The sequence below is a fragment of the Neophocaena asiaeorientalis genome, unplaced genomic scaffold (genome assembly GCF_003031525.2).
Source record: "Neophocaena asiaeorientalis asiaeorientalis breed wild unplaced genomic scaffold, Neophocaena_asiaeorientalis_V1.1 scaffold70, whole genome shotgun sequence".
Taxonomy (NCBI): domain Eukaryota; kingdom Metazoa; phylum Chordata; class Mammalia; order Artiodactyla; family Phocoenidae; genus Neophocaena; species Neophocaena asiaeorientalis.
The window spans coordinates 2,572,800-2,594,925 of NW_020175410.1; the positions used below are offsets into that span (position 1 = coordinate 2,572,800).

Below are 22,126 nucleotides of genomic sequence, written 5' to 3' on the forward strand. Positions count from 1 at the left end.
ACCCCCACACAGCAAACACACACACACACACACACACACACACACACACACACACACACACACACACACACACACACACATCATTCACACATTTTCTTTTTCTTCCTAAATTGAGACAGCTGTTTTCAATAAACATAGACCTGGCTCTAAATTAGGTGCTATTGGAAATTGTCGTAAACTCTGAAATTATTTCCAAGTATTTAATTCACTTCCAGGAATAGCTGGTTTATATTTTATGAATTTCCTAGATAAGGGACTGATTCCCTTAACATGAATGGACGTTTCTGTACATATAATAAAATAACAACCTGAGATTTTTATGCCTTACTCTTTAAAAATGCAGAGGTAGATGTGAACAAAAATAAAAACACTTTTAAAAAGGTAACGATTTCCTTTCTCTGGGGCTTCATTGGCCATTGCATTTAAGAGGCAGGATTCATCAGTGTTCTAGTTTATTTCTCTTCTTGATGAGGCTTTTTCTGTTTTGCTGATTTGGGATCTGGGTTATCTTTAAGACAATTGTCAGACTTCAGTATCTTATTGACACTGAGAAGGACTCAGCTGTGCTGTGTCTTTTTCTGTAAAATGTCGTGGTGACCAGTGTAAGCAACTTGTTTTTATTGCTGGTTATATTCACTTTTTTTTTCCTTTTTACAGTTATATTGAAAAATAACATACATGCAGAAAAGTATAAATATCTTAAGGGTAGAGCTCAATGAGTTTTCCACAAATGAGCACCCTGTGTAGCCACCATCTAATCAAGAAACAGAACATAACCCGTTTTGGGGTAGTTTTGGGGGAAAGTACCTTTTAAATTCTATTATATGGTTTCTATTTTGTTGATATTTGCTCTTTTTTTAAAAAAGAGACTTTATGCAGAAGTTTTAGTTTCACAGCAAAAATGAGGTTCGCTTTTAATCTTGATAAATAGTCCTGGGAACTATAAGCATTTTCTCACTGGGTTTCACATTTTATATTTTGTCCTCAAGTATGTCTCTGAGCAGTATGATAAATGCACTAGACCTGCTATACACATTGTGGAATGATCCGTATTTTCCAACATGGTGTCCTCTGGTTTGACACTCCTGGTTATAAATAATCTCATGATGTTGATGGACATCCAACTATATTTAGCAGCTTCCAGACTCCAGTCTTCATAAAAGTATAAGGCACCTTGCACATTATTAATTAATACAGACTTCTTGGGGAGGAGAATTTTCTTGCACTGCGTCTCCCTGTTTCACTTATGATGATACGGTTACTGACCTCCTTGTAGACCCTGCTATATGCCTATGTTCTTGCAAGACTCTGCCTTGCAGCTGCCTAGACAAAACTTGGGAATATGGACCACGCGACAATCAAGCTGGACAATGCCATGCTGGTTTTATTTAGCTCTGCAGAGAGCAGTATTTCATAGGACCATTTGCTGGTACCTGTGCTCTGAAACCCTCCAACTTCAATACGAAGAGTTACCCTTTACACACACATTCTGTTTGACTTATCAACTGTGTGATTCTACCTGAGTCGTCAGTTCCTTTTTTTTTTACCTCCTGCTGGGAAACTAGCCTAAATGCCAAAAAGCTGTCATTAAATTCATGTCATCTTTGTTATCTTTCCTTACATCTGGTAACCCTCAAATAACTGTATAGAGAGGTTAGTCATCCCTTATCATATCAGTTGTAGATTGTTAGAAACTCATGGTATGGAGGCATGGAGGAGGCTGAGGCCCTCAGCTTATGTACCTGTGGTCAGTGCCCTGCATCTCTGTCCTTCAGAGTTGCATGTAAAGCTTCACTAACTACAGTCAAGAGTGAAAATCAGTACTTTCTCAATGCGTACAGACAGAATTTTTTTCTTACATCTCTCTATTTGTAGAGGCTTCGTAGAGCCTTGCATTGTCAGTTTTAAATAGGTGGTACATGCTCAAAAATCAGAAGCTTTTTCTCTGTGACACCACATTACAAAAGAGTCTTCAGAACACACAGCCTGTCTTTGGTTTGGGTTCAATTTTCATAATGATTGGTATATTCGTTTCCTAGGGTTGCCATAACAAAATACCACAAAATAAGAAAAGAACTTTATTCTCTCATCGTTCTGGAGGCTAGAAACCCAAGGTAAAGATGTCAGCAGGGTCAGGCTCCCTCCGAAGGCTGTAAGGAAGAATACTCCCTCGCCTCTTCCTGATTCTGTTAGTGGCCCACGATCCTTGGTGTCCCTTGGTCTGTGGCTCCATCACCAAATCTCTGCCTCCGTTGTCACATGGCTTTCTTCCCTTCATATCTGTCTCCTTATGTCCAGATTTCTCTCTTCTTATAAGGACACCAGTCATTGGATTAGGACCCAACCTAATTCAGTATAACTTCAACTGAACTTGAATACATCTACAAAGATATTTCCAAATGAGTTCATATTCACAAGTACTAGGATTTAGGAAATCAGTTGGGGAAAGACCAATTTAACCTGCAACACTTGGTAATCTATTGGTTTAAATCCAAAATTTCAGGGCCATGATTTATTCTAAGAAAATTAAGTCCAATAAATTAATATATTTAAACCAGTCACTGATTTTATTTGGAGGAAACTATGCATTTGCATTTGCCAAGTGAGTGTCTGTTAATTTATTCCTATTTTGCATGTGACTTCAACTGCTTCTTTATCTTCAATACCTCCTGCCTCTTGACAAAGATCAGCAATGCCTGATAAGATTAAACCACTTTTTCAAAAGGAGTTTACATCCACGGAGAAGCAGAGCTGCTAATTATTGATGAATGTGTAAAGATACTTTTATTTCATGTTATGTGGCCTAGTGTGAGTTAATTACTGTGCAAGTAGCCTTAACTCCAAGGCAGGACGTGACAGATGTTTTAGATTCAAGGACAACAGAAATACCCCTTCAATAGTGGTGAGCTATACTATCGCTAACAGTAGATCAACCCCATTAGACTCCTATGGTTGGTTGTTAATTAACTGTTACAAAGGTAGGTTTGTTGCGGAAATTAATTAATGTAATCATGACGTAAACGGGGTGGCTTTGGGTTCAAAACTGAAAAATGAAGCAGCTCCTTTTTGGTTTTGAATGAGACGTTATTTTATTAATATGTATAATTTTTCTAAAGTATGGATATTTATATTAAATTGATAGGGAGTAGGGGGCAGATATACCCGCAGATGCCTTTAAACAACTACTACTTTAGCAATTCTGTATGGTTCCAATAAGAATTATCATCTCAATTTTTAAAAAATCACTATTTAATATACTATGTTATAACATCTTAATTTAAACTTGTGACAAGGTTGATAAAAATATCAGCTTAGATTTTTACATGTAGAAAAGGAAATAACATGTTACATGATTATACACATGCTGATAAATATAAATTTTTATAATCATTATCGTCTTCTTATATTTATATCCTGCTCCTACTGAGATGAATCTCTGGCTACATTTACATATTGAATTAGAAAGTTAAAACTAATGATGGGATCAATTATGCCCCATACTGAGCTGTGCACTTTGGAATGACTTTGAGAAAACAGGAGGGTCAAAAAAAAAAAAAAAAAAAAAAAAACACACCAAAAAGAAACTTCCAACAAACAGAAGTCCAGGACCAGATGGCTTCACAGGTGAATTCCATCAAAAATTTAGAGAAGAGCTAAATAAAAAAAACAGGAAAAGAAAAAAAAAAAAAAAAAAAAAAAAAGCATCCACAGTGCATAGTAGTTTCAAGATTATGCTAACAGATAAGCCAAGGAAGCACTGTAATGGACAATAATGTGTGTTTCTCAAAGGAATCAGGCTTTTTGGTAGAAAACCTAAAGCACATTTCTAATATAAACATTTCTGAGAATTGGAAAATGTGTAGGCTGGGTCACGGAAGTTGCTTAACAGTTTATTTAAGGTAGAATATATATAAGGGCAAATGTAGTATGAATCCCTTTATGATCTTGTTGGTTTGTTCTTGTAATTCTTTAAATATATTTGCTGTATCTTGGGCAAAATATAATCTGCTTCATGTTTGCTGTTGCCATGCAAAATTTGATAGTGTCCTCTTTCTCCTTTCCTAGCTGCATAATAAATGTGCTTCTCATCTGAAACCTGAATGTGACTGTGGACCTTTGAAGGACCATATTTTACCACCTACAACAATTTGTCCAGTGGTACTGGTGAGTTTTTCCTTCTCATCATTCTGCTATAACTTGGGGTGTCTGTGACTAACTGGTACACTCTACCACTCAATGCTTCCAGAGATCATTTTTCCATTGATCAGGGCAGAACTCAATAGACCTAAAATACCTCATGGCTTCAGAAAATACCCCTTTGCCCACTATATTTCCTTTTTCCTTCACGGTACAATAAATGTCTTAGTAAGGTATGCTGTAACTGAAGCTGACTCAGGTTTTATCACGTAGTCATGCTGTAGTTACCAGAAATTGTATGGGAAGAACACTTCCACATTTTACATGTTTTATAGATCTGGCTTCCCAGATAATGAAGTTATTCTTATGGACAGTTTTGCTGGTGATGCACATTATGTATCTGCAGTCGGGAGGTCTTTCACCTGAGTCAGAGGCGACTTAGAATGAGGACACACACCTTGAAGAGAGTTACGCACTGCCATTAGGTGTATTTTATCTTTCATTAGTGAGCAATAAATTTACCTGCAAAATAATTCCTTGATTTAATAAATATACAAGGGAAAAATGTGTAAGTGAGGTAATCCTGTAAAGAACAAATCTTGATAGAAAGAGAAGCAGCTATTCAAAGATAATATTCATATCACATTTCAAAATCCAGATTTTTTCTAAAGTGAAACAGTTATTTTACAAAACAAACTATCATATCTATAACACAGTTCTCATTTTTTTAAAACAACATGGAAGTTAACTAGCTGGAACTTCAGTTTGATATAATAAAAATACAACAAGTAAGAAATGTTAGACAAATACTTTTCTAAAGGTCAACTTAGAAATTAATCAAATTACTCAATTTGTACCCACTTATGATTCATTTTGTAATTATCTGTAAAATGCTGGTTGTATCTAAATTCCTTTATTTAAAAAAAATAAAACTCTCTTCTCAAACTGCAAGTATAAAGCAGAAGTAAATACCTCCATGGAGCTGAGGAGAGCAGTAACTAATTCTAAATTTCCTTTCTTCATGTAAGATTTATTATACATCTTGTAGTAAATAAGATTAATTAAAAATAATGAGAGCCATATTAAAATACATTTTAGATGAATTTTTTATTATGTTCTTTTGTAGTGTTTTCTTAAAGAGAAAGAACTTATAAAATTTTTATATATTTGCATTCTCTTTAAGAAGTGTAGTAATTTTACTGTTTTAGATGCATCTTTGTGCTCAGATTTTAACTATAAGAAGAAATCTATTATGTCATTCTGTTATCCAGCTATCTAGGTATAAAGCCCTGTTCAATTCAGTGAGACTACTTCTTTGGCCTACTTATATCAACCTCTGGTCTTATAAGTTCAAACATGACATACATTCTTTTATTATTCCATCCTTGCTTTCTTTGAGAGAATCAAAGGTAAAGAACATGGGTTAAATGAATAGTCCTGTCTCTAACAATCTTGCAAACTCTTTCATTGCTTTTGTAGATACTTTTGATTCTGAAGATTTATTTTCATTCATTAAATCTTCCTGTGGTATTTATCATGATTTGTAGCTCGACATTTGCTACGTTATCATTTCCTTGGTACTATATACTCTGAAGTATTAGGCACTGCTAACCACGAGTGTCTACCTTACCTTGACACCCATTATACTATCGTCTCCTTATTCTTCTTCTGCTTCTCTGGATACTTCCTTTTAATATCTTTCCTAGCTTTCAAGATTTCAACCTGCCCCATGTTGGCTCATCCGTACGCCCTGCCCTCACATGCCACAGCTTTCTGCTCTTACAATTTTTCCCAGGAGGATCTTGTTTATTTATTTATTTCATTACCGTATTAATTTATATTAAGTTCCTCCTCCTATTCTGAATCTCAAGTGCTGAAACCTGGAGGTTCCATGTTGTTTACGTGCCTGATATGTTATCATTATTATAAATAATCACAGCAACTTATTTACTGAGCACATATACTCTACCAGCTACTATGCTAAATATATTAATCAAAAAGTATTTATTGAATGTCTAGTATGTACCCAGTAGTATTAACAGTAGAAGGAAAAACAGTAAAAACCCAAATCAAATCTTTGCCTTCGTAGAGTCTTCATTCCGGTGGAGTGAAATAGGCAATAAACAAAGCAATAAGTACAGTATTTAATACCTGGTTATATTAAATTACTGGTGGTATGTAAAGCTTAAAGGACGAAATTAAAGTAGGAAAAGAAGAGAAGAAATGCTGGAACTACAATTATAAAAGAAGTAGTTAAGAGTTCACCAAGGAAATAATTGAGTAAAGAGTTGAGGAATGTGAGGGAGTCATCGATGTGGCTCTCTGGGGCCAGCACTTTGTAGACAGAGTCGTCACCAAAGAAGGACAAGCAAAGACTCAGAAGCAGGAGAAGCCTGACATAGCTGAAGTGCATCAAAGAAATTAGTGACTGGGTCTCCTTCTGCAGGGGGAATATTAGTAGAGAAGGTGAAATATGTCTTAAGATTTTCATATGTGTAGGACAATTTAGGCTATTCTAAGGTCCTTAGCTTTTCTTGTGAAAGAAGTTGGAAGCCATTAGAGGCTTTTGACCAAAAGAGAGAGTGATCTGACTTACATGTTTAAAAGAACAATCAATCTAACTGGTGTGTTCAGGGGGTAACAATGGAATAAAGATATGACACTTAGATTTTCTTAGAAAAGTAGGAAGGTGGGTCATTGCTAAGAGCAAAGACGGTATGAGAGTTTTGAGGATCAGGAACGAGTTACACACGAGTCACCTGGGAGAGTGGGAGCTACGTGGATCAAGAAATACCATATGATTGCCAGGGGATAATGAAAAGTCTCTTCCTGTTAATAACTGTGGATTTAGAACAAGATCAGTCAGCTTGGATGGGTATATTTCTCTGGTCACATTCAGTCATATTTCTCCAGTTATGTTCTAGGCCCAGGAGTAGAATAGGCATGGGGCAGCCTTAACGAGACTGTGTTTTGCCCAATATGATGAAATGAGAGAGAAGCAAAGGAGTTGAGAGTATGAGCAAGGGAGTAATTATAGGGATTGGCCATGGAAATTAAGCTGGGAAACAAGGAAGTGAGGACATGAAGAGTGAAGTACAGTAAGGGGTGTTAGGAAAATACATTGTGGATTACAATGGAATCAGAGATTGTTGGGGGGCTTCCCTGGTGGCACAGTGGTTGAGAGTCCGCCTGCCGATGCAGGGGACATGGGTTCGTGCCCTGGTCCGGGAAGATCCCACATGCCGCAGAGCGGCTGGACCTGTGAGCCATGGCCACTGAGCCTGCGCGTCCGGAGCCTGTGCTCCGCAATGGGAGAGGCCACAACAGTGAGAGGCCCGTGTACCGCAAAAAAAAAAAAAAAAAAAAGATAGTTGGAATCAAGGTTTTTGGTGTCAAGTTACAAGAATGAGTGAGGTAACAAACAGTTGAGATTATGAAGGGTTTGCAGTTATTGATAATGATTTGTATGAATTAATTTAATCATCACAGCGGCACCATAAGGTAAATGTTGTAACTATCTCTATTTTACCTATGCGGAAACTGAGAAACAGATTAAGTAATTTCCTACGTCACATGGCTATGAAGTGACAATTCAGGACCGGAACTCAAGAACGATCGGAACCCAAGACCCAGAGCTCATACCCCGAGCTCATCATTTCTGCCCTTTCTCCAAATCCCAATATAGGCCTTCTCCTATTTGCCTTATCTAGAACCTTCATTCCCCAACTTTCCCAAGCCAGAAACCTAAGAATTATAATTGGTGCCTCATCTTGATTATCAAATTAATCATTAGACAGCCTATTCTGATGTTCTTTCTCTTTTCTTCAGCCCAACTGTAACTGTCGCATATGTCACCCAAAAGTTGTTCTCCAGAATTCTCCTAGTACTAATAGCATAATCTCTGAATTTCCTCTTTTCTTTGCATTCTCGATACTACTCCCTGGATCCACTTTCAAAAATACAATAAAATATTTTCCTTCTTAAATATTTAAAGTATTTTACATCAATGCCAAACTCTCTAGCATGGTAAACAAGGCTCTTTAACTGGACCAACCCGTCTAATCCCTCACACACCACCTTACACACTAGAATCAAGGATTTGAACTACTTGTAATTCTCTAAGTACACCTGCTCTTTGAAGTCCTTGTGGTTTTGTACATGTCAATAAATTAGCCTGAATCACTTTACCTTGCTGCCTTGCTAAGTAGAAATTAAAGTTTACTTTCCAATCATGGAATAAGTACATTGACTCTTAAACTCATTAACTGTTTAAATACTAAAACTTTAAACAAATTAATAAAGTCGTTTTGCACACAAAATTGCTTAATACGCTACAACTGATGGGCTCGGGAAGCTTTTCAATTTGTGAACTCTCATTAACTTCCCAGGAATGATTTCACACTGTATCACCTGCTGTAAATTTTTAAAATTTCATTGAAGGAAAATAGTTAGTCCTCACAAATAATATGAGTTTTTCATGATCATGTTCTCTAAGAAGAGCAGGTGAGTTTCAAACTCAATTATTGCGAAGTGGTCATCAATATCATTTCTAGCTTATTCTAGAAAATGTGAAATGAAGAACTCAAGACATAAGATTTTATTGAAGTTTTTTATCCCTTGCTTTTGACCCTGTGGTCAGGAATTGGTTATTCAATGAGCAATATAAACTCATTACAGATCCCTTTTTGCTGGTTGAAGCATTTTAATGACACACTTTAAGGTCGAGGTCCATAGCAGCAGTCTTCTTATATTTTAGAACATCTCTTCAGGTATTATTTTTTTTTATTTATTGTTTAAAATTTCTGTACCTCTCTTTTCATCCCTCAATCCCTCCTCAACACTTATTAACTTTAATGATTCAGTACGTACGTGCTCACCTGTTATGAAGATTAGCAAGGTCAGCATCTTCTTTGCACTGATGACCTGCTTTTATAAGCATGCACTAAAATAGGATTCCACAAATAATTAAATAGGATTCCACAAATAATTTGTCTTGATGATGCTTATGGCCACAAAAATGGATTAAAACCAACTACTCTGAAATTAAAATAGAAATGTAATCAGTGATTCCATACATCAAATATAATCACGGATTTCTGGAGTTGCAGTTGGCTTCTAGTATATTTTGAGAATACTGTCACAAAAAGCTTCATTGCTTAAAATTTATCAAGATTCTTTGTGACCACGTTTAGGTACTTATAATGCTGTCTTTGAGAATTTTCCAGCAAAAAATGATTGGAACCACAGTCTATTTACTGCCATATTGAAGATAATTCTGAACTGTTTACAGAGGTATTGCATAGCTCATCCCACCTCCAAACAAGTAGAAAGTGAATCTAATGCAGTCAGTCAGGACTCTTGATCAACAACTTGATTTCCGGAAAAGGCCATTAACCTTTACCAATTGATTGTCAAAACAGATGTTCTGCCTTTGATGGACTCCATCAAAAATGCATTCCTGATTCTTTTTTTGGATCACACTCAGACATCTCTGCTGTCCAATCCCAATCAAATGTCAACACAAAAAACTGTAGCAGTTTCACATAAAACATGACCTGATGAGCATGCAGTTTGCCCACTTCTTTATGTTCCAAGTTTTACCCCTAACTCAAGACAGACTTGGTCCATGTTGTGCTAGTCCCTCACAGATTTGCTTTAATTAAATTTGGACTCACCATTATGTCATCAACCTGCACTGAAAGGCTTTAAAAAAAATTATATGAAATTCCCTCGTTGTAACAAAAAAGGTATGTTTTTGGAGATGACTTCATTACCTGACAGAAGTCCCCCTCTGCTCTGTTTATCATGGTTTGTTATCTTTCGAACCCTATGAGCCTTATTACTATCATGTTTTATCTTCTATCCTTGAGAAGAGTAGAGTTCAGTTTATACTGACATTTGAACATGATGATGGGATGTGTGTTTATTTCTGTGTGCTAATCTGTAAGTCTGTTGTTGTCCTTTTCATAAATTTTTCTTCACTGTAAGAAAAAATCAGTAAAATTTAGAAAAATTTAGCCTCATTTAGTACTTTAAAACTATTTTTGTTAGTATATAACTTTTTTAGTTTCCAGAAATCAATAGAATAAGCTAGATAGAGTCCCTCTGATTCTCAGAATAATTTTATAGTGGAAGCTGTATATTTGATCAACTTCTCTAGAGCTGTGGTGTAGTCTTACATTCATTATAAATTTTATGTATTTTTTAAATTATCAGGCTAACTGGGTCTCTGTGATTACACGTGTTTTTATACTGATTCTTCAATTTGGGTTAGGCTTTTATTCAATTAATTCTGCTGCTGTCAACAAATGAATACTTGAGATGTCTCATGAAGAAGTAGCTTTTTAAATTTTATATTTGAACATCAAAAGCAGATCATCATTAAAATCATTTCTATTATATTTAGCTCTGTGATTTACTTTTCTTTTTATAAAATATTTTACATTATAATTTAAAAGCAAGGTTCTAGTCTGTAAATAAGGGGTTAATTATTAATAATTTTCTACATCAACATATATTAGTAAAGTTGATAAAATACATCATGTAATGTTGATTACTTTAAACTTGGGTTTTTTACATTTAAGTATCCACTCTTCATATAACTGTTATGACTATGCCTTTAAAGAATTTTTAAGATCATTACTGATAATCAATGTACATTATTTTTATTTACAACATCTTCAGTGCCAGTTTCCTTTTGTTTTTTTCTTCTCTTTCCTTCTTTCTTTCTTCCTTCCTTCCACTGGCTTTTATTAAAGTAACTGGAGCTAAAAATTCAGATAAGAACAGTTCTTTTATTTACTATAATTTCGAGTCTGTTGAGCAAGACAGGCAGGGAGGTTACATATTATCGTGAGGTAAATATTAACTTACTGAGGCTTTAGTGAAGAGAATCTTCATCTATCCTGAGTGTAATTCAAAGAGTAAATGAAAACTTTCTTGAAGATATGATGTCTGAGCTGAATCTTGAATAAAACAAGAATTTGGCCAGCAAATACAAAGTGAACTTTATATGAATAGCCTCAGAAATAAGAGAGTACAGAGTGAGATCTTGAAACAGCAAAATGTTTATTAAGTCGTATGAGTAAAGGTGAGGTGTGGAGAGACAGGCAAGACAAGGTCTGAGATGGTGATAAGCCTGACCTTTCTTGTCAAGGATTTGGGCTTTATCCAGTATAAATAAGAGACTACATGATCAGATTTTGTTTTGGAAAGATAATTCGGCTAACAGTGTGAATTACAACCAATTTAAAGCAGGGAGCAGAGGAGATATGAGAATATAATTACTGGGTTGTGAGGCAAATCATCAGAAAACACCAACAGAGGAAGAAAATGAGGGAAACAGGAGAGAAGATTGTAGCAGAGAGCAGAATATTAGGGTTAGATGTGATTTCAGAATCAGCCGTGGATCTGGGTGGCTCAGCTGGTGTGCAGAGAGGAGGTTCGCTAGGTGTTAGGAGGTCAAGGAACTCTGGGCATGGTCTGTTTCATCTTGTCCATAAAACCACCTGGGATGATTACAGGGTCTTGGTGGAAAGGTTGCTGTATCACAGTAACGAATAAGAGTAGAGGGGAGAACTATTGGATTCCGTGAGTCTCAAATGATAAGAGTTTCTACTTTGGGGCTGGAAGAATGATGATTTTAATGCAGAGCCAAGCTAGTCCACAAAAACCAAAACCAAACCAAACAAACACAAAACGATCAAAACAATAGAACAAGTAATGTTTGAGAGAATGAGCAACCTCGGAAGTGTTAGAGAGGCAGTGGCAGGGACTTAGAAAGAAAGAATAATTAGTTTGTTTCGAGCAAAGTTTCCAGAGACCCCAATGAAAAGTTTTAGAAATGAAGTATGGAAGATCAATTGAAGAGAAAGAAAGCAGAAGTAAGCGTGGGATGGTGATAGCCAGAAAGGATAGAAGACCAGAAACTTAAGTTTCTAACATGAACTCTGGATTTCTAGGCAAGTTATTTCAAGTGGTTACAGCCTGGTGACAAATGATTTGTGTCCAGAATATAAAGATAATTTACATAAACCAATGATAAGCCACAAACAATCTAATCCAAAAGGGCAAAAGATTTAAAGAAACATTTGAATAAAATATATATACACATATCACCTATAAACATATGAATATATGCTCACCATCTTTACTCGTCAGGAGAGCGCATGTTTAAATCTCAAGAGATAACACTACACACCCATCAGGATGATTAAGATAATTAAAAATCCTAAGTTTGGAAAGGACACGAAGCAATCAGATTGTTCATACTTTGCAAGTGTGAGAGTGAATTGGTTCAACCCAATTAAAGCTAGCAGTATGCTGTCTGTTTTTGAGCCCTGGCTTTTTCACTAGTTTTAAGACATGAAGCAAGTTATTAACATTTTGTTCCTATGCATTCCATTTGGAAAATGGACTTAAGTGAATTAATTCATGAAAATTTCTTAGAACTATGCCTAAATATAGTAAGTTCTCAGTCGTTATCATCTAATATTACTACTATTGTAAGCATTATGTTGAACCAGAAAGTGAATTTTAACCCTTTATTAAAAGAGAACTATGCATTTATTAAATAAAATTTATAAAAACAATATAAGTTGAAAAGGAAGACATTTAAAAATCTCTAAAGCAGTTATATAGGAACCATTATTAATGTATAAATAGAACCACTATTAAAGTTTGCCTCTTGATTTTTAAATGTATATTTTGGCATTTTTGTAATTAAACTTGACATATCATGTGACACCCTATTTTTACATTTAAACTGATATCATTAAGTGCTTATGTATTTCTGTATACTATGTAACATCGCTATTAATGGCTGCATAATATCTCATTAGTTGAAGATATTATAATTCAGTTGAAACAGTGTTTATATTTAGCATGTTTGCAATTCCTTATTTTAATCTCATAAATAACACCTTAGTGAACATCTTTATGAAGAGTGGCTTCTCCAAGTTACTCTCTAATCTATACTGGAAAGTATCATTTTTTCCCAAAATGTACTTATTTGGTTGTTCAAATGAGTCAGATTTCACACTTGTTTAGTTCTTTCTGTACTGTAAACACATCTCCGAATCAGGAACACAGTGCTTGAAATGAATCCTAAAGCCAAAAGTTAGTTTTACGATAAACTATTAATTATTTAAACATTTAAAAAACGAATTTGGTGGGATTATTTTATCTTACTTTTAAACAGACATGATATTATCAGAATATACAGTAAATATAGTGTTCATTGGCAGGAAGTGATATAAAACAAAGAATATGTTCATCATTGTGCTTCTTTTGGACCAATTGTGGTGTGTTCTTCCTGGAATACTTTCTCTTATTATAATACCCTATATTACCTTAAATTAACCTTTAAGAATGCCAGCAAGATAAATGATAAAACTTGTTAGATCAGAGAAAAGAAAACAAAACTATTGAGAAAATATAAATTTTAAACATAGTCTTTAGATCTGATTCAGATGGTTCCAGTTCTACCTCTCTCTCTTCTTTACTGTAACTCTGTAAACTTGGCCAAGTGATGGTGTTGCTGAAGCAGCAATCTATGTATCTCTAGGTATAACACCCTCAGAGAACCATATGTCTACATTAACTTTTCCTCTTCTTCCGATCTTGCTTGCTCTTCCACTATTATAAGAATTCTACTAAATTATTCATTGTAGATATGGTAAGTCTTAAATAGCATAGAGTATGTTAAATCTTTCCTTCGAGCATGTGTTTACTCCTCAGTGATGTCAGGGGCCTGTTAGGGAGTGGCAGTATAGCATGCATTTCTTTCTCATGGTCCGAGGATTATGGCCTCTTCCTGTCTTATCTTTCACTTAACCCTAACAAGCAACAGTTAATAATGACAACTTCAATACCAAACATCAGCTAATTAAAAGAGGGAGGGAGATATTCGAATTCTCTGTAATTCTGAAAGTTGGATATTGAATTCTCAGTAACCTTATTTCCTGAACTAGTTAGAGAGCTCCCAGAAGTGAGGAGAGCCTGGTGGAGAGGTGTGAACAGTTGGCTAAGGTTGTGACTTGCCGCACTGAGCTTCAGGTTTTATTTAACATCCATTTCAGCTGCTTCACTCTTCTTTTCCATTTACCTCTTTAACCTTAACCATAGTAACTGAAGTCATCTATTTTCTTGAAAATTCTTTATGTAAGGTACCATGGGTTTGTGCCTATGCAATTTTCTTTTTTGTCTAAAGAGTGGGATAAAGCACATTGTCAGTGCTCAATAATGTTTCATCAATGTCATTACTTAATATTCATTTAATTAATATTCATTATAGATCAATTCATAATTGTCATCAGAGTAATGATAGGCAAGAAGGAATCTCATTTTTTCCCCATATTTTGAAACTCTAACTCAGACTCAATTTCATGGTATTATACATAAAGGATACCTGCTTTTTATTTATTTTTTTAAGTATGTAGAATTAAATTCTTAATGTTCTATTTTTTTGCCTATCATTTTCTGCTTCAAAATCCAATGAAGGATATATTCAGCACTAAAGAGCGATAATGTTTATAAAATATGTGTAGATCCATTTTGGTTGGGCATAGTCTTCCATGTACATACACTTTAAAGGCACATAGTAAAAGAAATCTGAAAACGCCCCAGCACCACTAAGTGATGATTCCATCATCTGCATTGTGAGATGAACCATTTATCTGTTACATTGTCTTAATTAGATTGGTTTTATTGGTTTATAGCCCATCTTTATGCTAACCTAGGCTATATTATATAGAATATGTATACCCATAAGCAGGATCTAATATAAAAGAATAAGTTCATATATCATGGCTAATGATACTTTTTACCTAATGAATATAATAGAATTCTATTTTTAGGACTCTAAATAGAAGTTTTAGTTTATTTTTTAATAGGCTAAAAAAATATTCCTACAAGTTTGTATGATAATTTATGCTTAAAATGTTGCTGTATCCAGAGCAAGTTATAATAATTTTTTAAGGAAAGAAACATGTATGTTCTTGGTTTTGTCATGATTTACAGAAGGTCAAAAACAAAAGGCTATGACATAAACTGGAAGTTCAGCTAAGTGAAAATGTGATAGAGATCTAAAACATGTAGACAAAAATAAGCATTATCTAAAGAAGGATTAAAAATATTCAAAATTTAAAATCTATAAAATAAACTCAAACAAAATAAAGGGTATCATATATGTCTGATTCAAAAGTGAGGAGGCAAGATTATCTATTAGTGAATTGTTATTCTACAACTTCTTACCAACAATTTTCAAGGCAGCTTATGTGAATATACAATAAGCAGCAATATAAAACATAATACGTTTGTGCCAAAATTAAGTTAGACTTAGAAATTCATATCACAGTATCCTAAATAGTTGACAGAGGTGGTTTGCAAATTTGTCCCTGAGTTTCTTAGTAGCCTTTGGAAAAGGGGGGAAATATTGGCTTGACAATTGTTTTAAGTTGTGAAGACTCACAGCTTAAAAAAAACCATTCACTTAGAGGAACACTTTTTTCGTGTTACTGTTATTACTAAGACCCGAGATTCATTTCTTCAATGTGAAGTTGTATTGGTACAGGACTACACTTCAATAATATTGCTCTAATTGGTATAGTACTTGTTTCCTTTGGTTTTGCTTTTTTATAACAACTGTCATGCAGACTGATGGCTTATGGCCAAAGTGCATTTTAGTGTAAATAAGTACCTATTGCCAAAATAAAATAGTAATAATTCTGCAACAAGAAAACAAAGAAACATGCATAGCAGTTAAAAGTTAGAAGGATGTCATACATGAAGATTCATTGCAGCAAGCAGGTGAAAATGTTAATAATTTTACATGACCAAGAATACTAAAGAAAACATCTCTTTCACAGTATACTGATTTGAAAGGGATATCTAGAAGGTTAAGAATGTAGAGAAAAAAGTGAAGCCTTATCAGAAACTAAAATGTATCAGTATCTGCATAGGGAAAGATCAGCATTGAGAACAACTGAATCAGTATTTGGAGGAGAAGGTTAAGAAAATCTCCTATAGTACAAAGGAGAATGAAAACAAGGTGGAAGGAGACCTTGCTACCCCTAAACAAAAAATTAAAAGTATTCTCTTAAGTCTAAGTATACTGAAGAAAATCAAGTTGAACTAAAAAGGACCTACATTTCTTCACATTCACTCATCTACTTAATTCAATTTCCATGTAATATTTTTTGCTTGACAAAATTATTCCAAAGTTTGCCTGGAAGAATAAATGTACACAAACGTAAATTCTGAGAAAGAAGAGTAGTAAGAAAAGACCTGTTTTAACAAATGTTAAGAATATGTTTACTAAAGCTACAGTGATCAAAATGATGTAATAGTGGCTCTAGGAGATACAAAGAACTGGTAGAAAGTCTAAAACATATTAAACTCTATGTAATCGTATGCTATATGATGAAGGTCGCATATCAAATCTGGTAGGGGCTAGTGGAGATTAGGGGAGTTGAGATTACTGTATAACCATATGGGAAGCTAAATTAAGATAAATTCTGCTTCATACCTATTCCAAAATAAATCAAACATGGATTGAAGATTTAATTTTTGCCTTTAGAAGGCCTTTTTATCTTTTCTCCTAAAAAGAGAAATAAAAAGTTGACAGCTTTGGCCAATCAAAAGTTTCTTTAGAAAATGGTAAAGACCAAAATTTACAAATCAAGATAAACATAAGCATTATAACAAAAAAGCCCTGTTTTGTAATATTAATGCAAATAACTAAAAAATAGTTTTAAAACCTAAAGCTTATAAATATTCAAGACTATCAAACTGAAAAATGAAATAAACTTTTTCCTTCCATTTTGGCAAATATTTTTAAAATGATAATACTCAGTGTTGACAAGGATGTACAAAATTGGCTATTCTCATTAAACGTTGGTAAGACCAAATGGCCCCAAACTGTCATAAAAACTCCCAAGTATACCTTTGTGTTGGTATTTCTGCTTATACCCCCCAAAGAAAGATTGGGGTTAGTGCAGGGCAATTATCCAGATCTGGTTTCATTACAGTAGAAATAAATGCTTTATATCATTCACATCTTCTAAGTTTTAAATTTTGAGTTCAGTAAAAATGAGTCCCTTCACCACTAGACACTTAAGAATAAATTCTGCCTTGCAAAGGTAACCTTTGTGGTTTTAATGATTCCAGGTGAAATGGTGGTGCTCATGGAGTATTTAGATACATGCTTTCCTCTGTTTTACTATTAAATATAACTTGTCTATTCTCAAATTTCACTTGAAACCTGAGCCAGAATGAATTTATATATAACTTTTTGTCCATACAGCAGTTTCATGCATAGTGAAGTGATTTTTGGCTCAATCCTGTGTTCATTCCTTAGTTCAACCCCTTTTCCCTTTATATGGAATAAGGATAGTTTAGTTCTATGGGAGACCTCCATGCCCACTCCTTGCTATTCAGTCTAGATGATAAAATCTATCATTTTAAATTCTGTTCCTAATACTCATAGGAGCTTTCACCAATTCCTTCTCATTTGCCCAAGGAAACCCAAATTCTGGAGGAATACAGCTGATCACCTAGTGTTCTATTCCCTATGACATTACTCCTATTTCATCCCAACCACCAATATTCTCAAGTTATTTCATTTGGTTACCAGTTCTCCAACATCCTTGAGTCATCCAAGGCCTACATTCCTCCAGTTTCTTTCATTTGAGCATTTTCTGCCCCTCTCTCTCCTAGAACTCCCCATTTTTCTCCCTTTATGGCATTAGTCACAATCTGTTAATATACTGATCTGTGAGCTTCCAATTGAAAAAAACTCAAACAAGGTATAGTCCAACATGCTCATATTAGGTAGCATTTGACAGCACTATAATTTGAGTCCAGGGCTTGAACTTCTCTGTTTATACCCTTAGTTACTTGTCTGTCAAAGAACCCATACCAGAGGAAGGATTGTTCTTTCTCCTGTACAGCGTTATTTTCAATATTTGTGTATGATGTGGTCTTTGCCTGCCTCTTAATGTAGCCATAAGTATATGCAGGTGTAAAGATACCTTCGCTGTGTCAAATTTCCTCCTTTCTCTTCAGCCCACATTATTCTAATTTCTGACTGTAAAATGAGTCTGAAACTATTCTGGCCATCCATCCTAAATCCAATGGCACTCTTTTTAGTTGGATTCCCAAGGAGTAGAACATGAACCGGGATTTAGTTATGTGTGATATATAAAGAGAGGAATGTTTCTTTATTTTAAAAAGAAAATCTTTAAGGGAGGAGGAAGCAGAAGAGGAAAGAGGCAGGCTTTGAGCAAAGAAGTGGTCACAGAGAGAGTTTAAGCCTTGGCCTAAACCTTGGGGGCTCTGGAACAAAATCATACCATAGGATTTTTCTCAACTTAAAACAAGGGGCTGGCATTTTTGTAACCCGTGTCAGTCATTATTAGCCGTGGCCTCCTGCAGGATAGGTGGTGCTCCCTGGAGAGCCTGCTGCAGTGAGCAAAGGCTAATTCTGCAGAAAATGGGACAGATGGGAGTTCTCAGCACTCGACACTCAGAGCAGCTGAGGGTAGATGCCCTGGCCAGGTAACTAAGGATCTGCCTTGGAATACCAGAAGCATCTACTAGACATCCTTTCCAAGAATGATCTTTTTTGAATCCCCTGCAGCATTTGAGAGTATTTGAAATGTCTGGTCTCATATGTCTGTCATCTAAGACATTTCTACTAGCTTTTCTTCTACCTCTTTGGCCACACTATCCGTATTGCTAAACTCCTAGACCTCTTTCTGTTCTTAAATATGTTTAGGTTTCCATTTTTTAACTATATTCTAATGTCATTATGCTCTGTATAAATTACCTTGTACAATTTCATGGCTACAATTACCACCTTTGAATATATCTAAGCTTGTTCTCCCTTAAACCCTCTAGATCCGAATACTCAGCATCATGTTGTAAATTTCCTCTTGGGTATTCCACAGAGATCTGAAAGCCAACATACTACACCTAATTCAATTTGACGTGAAGTAGGTGCTCAACAAATATTTCCTGAGTTAATGAATAACATTTAGTCAGCTCTTTTACTCCAACAGTCATCGCTCTTTTTCCTGAGTCAAGAAGAAAATACATCAGACAGTGATATAAATATTAAATACAAACCAAAATGAATATGCAACAGGGAAGCTTATGTTTTTAAAGTCATTGATAACCCATGATAATTGAATTTTATTGTTATAGGCTAATACAATTGAGTTTAAAGTGTATAATGATGAGATAATGTTAATGAATGTCAAATTAGCATTGTGTTTAGTTTCCGGAGTAGCATTTGAAGTATTTTATACTTATTACTAAATTTTGAAAAGCTTGTGATTGTTATGTTGTTGCAGTAGTATAAAGTATCCAATAGATGGTACTGTAAAATGCCTAATATTTAAAAGAAAGTGGTATTGCAGCTAGAGAGTTTAAATGAACAGTTCAAAATTCTGGGGAGAATTAAGACATTTTCCTCTGGATATTAAATTATATTTAAAACCAGATTTTTAAAAATATAGATTAAGTAATACAGTAGTCCATGTGAAATATTATAAATACTCTCTTAATTCTCAGAAAATGAAAGTTGATGTTTACTACAAGATGCAATTTTAAAACTGTTCGTATTATATTAGAAATGTTTTTGTTCTTTTTGTGGTGATTACCATTAGTAAATGTGGTACTTTAGTTAATGTTAGTCAAATCACAGCATTTTCAGCAAGGAACTATAGTTGCATGTCTTTGTTACTGAAGTTCTAAAAAAACTTTTCATGTTCAAAATAAATCAAACCTGTCTGCAGTAATCTCCCTTCTTGCTTAGCAAGAGTGTGTTCATTATTTCTTTCAGTTTTTGGTCTTGCCTAAGACCAATCTAATATCTGAAAGAAACATTATACCATTTTGTAAATATAACATACATTGAGAACGTTTAAGAATATACAACTTTATGGAGTTAAAATTTCTTTAAAAACAAGCAATAATTAGCAATAATTGACAGATTGGTTGGAGTTTGCTTCTAAGGCATATATTAAAAAGAGTAATTTGTAGACGGCTTAATTTATCTTAGAGCTCATTCAGAATTTCCACTGCATATTTATTTATAAGTATGAATACCAAATTTTGATTACCAGAATAAAGTTTTATAAAACCTACTTCTAAAGCTAAAGATGTCTGGAGAATTATGCAACAACATAGAAAGTTTGAAATTCTCTGTATATCTTACTATACAGAGATGCTACATAGCTTTAAATTTTTTTCTACTGTTTATGATATCGCTCTTGAATAATGCTGAGTATTCCTTTGTATTATGGTTATTTATTTATTCAATAAAATGTTATTGCATATGACAATATGACAGGTTTAAAGAAACCAAGATAAATAGCTTTTAGGAAGAATGATTTTATGTGAATCGGCAGCTTCCCATGGGACGTGGATCATATGTCCTATGGCTTCCTTATGCATTTACTATTTTTTCCGTGTTTTGTGTAATTGGAATGTGTGGTATGATACCATGCATACTGTTAAAAGGAATATATTCTTAGGTGCATAAGAACCTTCTGCTTAAAGAAAATATGCGATTGACATCACTTGATCTAACCTGAGTAATTGAGGCTATTTTCTCAATTAACAAAAAAAAAAGTAGTTAGTGCTTTGGTAAGTCTAGACTTTCCCAACCATCATGTCCTAAGCCAGATCAGAATAAATAGGTCAGACTTGTAATAAAAAGGTATGAGATGAACAACTGATTACCTGAATACTTCAAGTAAAAATGACTTTTGTCCACCAAATATGTTCCATTTGATGGTAACAAATTTGTAGATTCATCAGGGAGTGGTGGGGCCTTTGGAATTCTACCCAGATTCTTTAAGATGTTTGTATTCATTGTGTATTATGTTCTCTTCAAAAACAATGGCACACACTGACTCATTTACTCAGATTTCCTAGCATACTGGATATATGTAACATTACGTGGCAAAGCTCCTACTTGAGCTAAATGGGTTTAAATATAAACTGTGCATGCAGATCTCAAGTGATAGTCTCTTAATAGATATCAGATACTCTTTATCGCTGCCCTCTTTTATTTCAGTAACATTTTAATTAATTCACACTGATTGAATAAATGTACATTGAGACTTGTTTCCTAATGAGGGCGCATTTAGAGGAAAGGTTTTGCATCATTCTGATATCCTGTGGGTAATTATATTCTAATTATATGGTCGGGGGAAAAGAGTCTATAACTCAGTACTGATATTGTTCGTTGGACCCAATTAATTACATGCACATAATGAAAGTTCATGATAAGGTTGACTGGCAGTCAGTGTAAAATTTTAAGTCAATTGAATCTAAGCCTAATGTGAGTACACAATTGGACTTTAACCTGGTTAGAAAATGCTTTGGTGTGAGATCAGTGGATATTTAGAGGGGCAAAGGATGAGAACAAATCTCATTATAACTTATTAGTTTTTAAATTCAAAGTCTTTTCCAAGATTGATGAAAATGAAAACTTAGCAGCATAATACTTTAATTCTAAATATTATTTTTAATATTCTTTCATTACCTTCAGTGATTTTTCTGTATTTTAGAAAGCAGTGGTACACTAACGATACAATGGTACATTTCTAGAACAGGTTCGTATATTTGTTGAGAGAAAAAATAGGCATAGCAGGGAGTATTATTGATTCATTTTATGAATGTAAATTCAGTAGGTACTAATCTATTCTATTTGGGTGCTTTTTTATTTCAAACCACCGACTGCATTTGGACTCCTGTGCCCAAAATTCACAAACAATTATATATACACACACATACCCATAAATAGGTAACTCTTAATTATCTATTTGTAAAATAAGAGTTCCAAAGAATAATATGAAAAAATAATGATGTGTATGTTTCATTTTGAAATGCATTTTGGAATTATCTGAATCTGATATTTAAGAATTCTGCAGTACTTCAAACACAAAACTAAAGCCATGGTCTAAATATTGACTCCCAT

General features: G+C 34.3%; 1 protein-coding gene across 6 annotated transcripts in view; it reads left to right on the plus strand.

The window, feature by feature from the left end:
• Positions 1 to 22,126, plus strand: part of DGKB (diacylglycerol kinase beta) — a 639,375-nt gene that overhangs the window by 160,137 nt on the left and 457,112 nt on the right. For all 6 annotated transcript variants that reach the window (XM_024767053.1, XM_024767055.1, XM_024767059.1 and 3 more), the window contains one exon: positions 4,066 to 4,164. In XM_024767053.1, the coding sequence (XP_024622821.1) occupies positions 4,066 to 4,164 (99 nt within the window). The remainder of the gene's footprint in view (positions 1 to 4,065; positions 4,165 to 22,126) is intronic.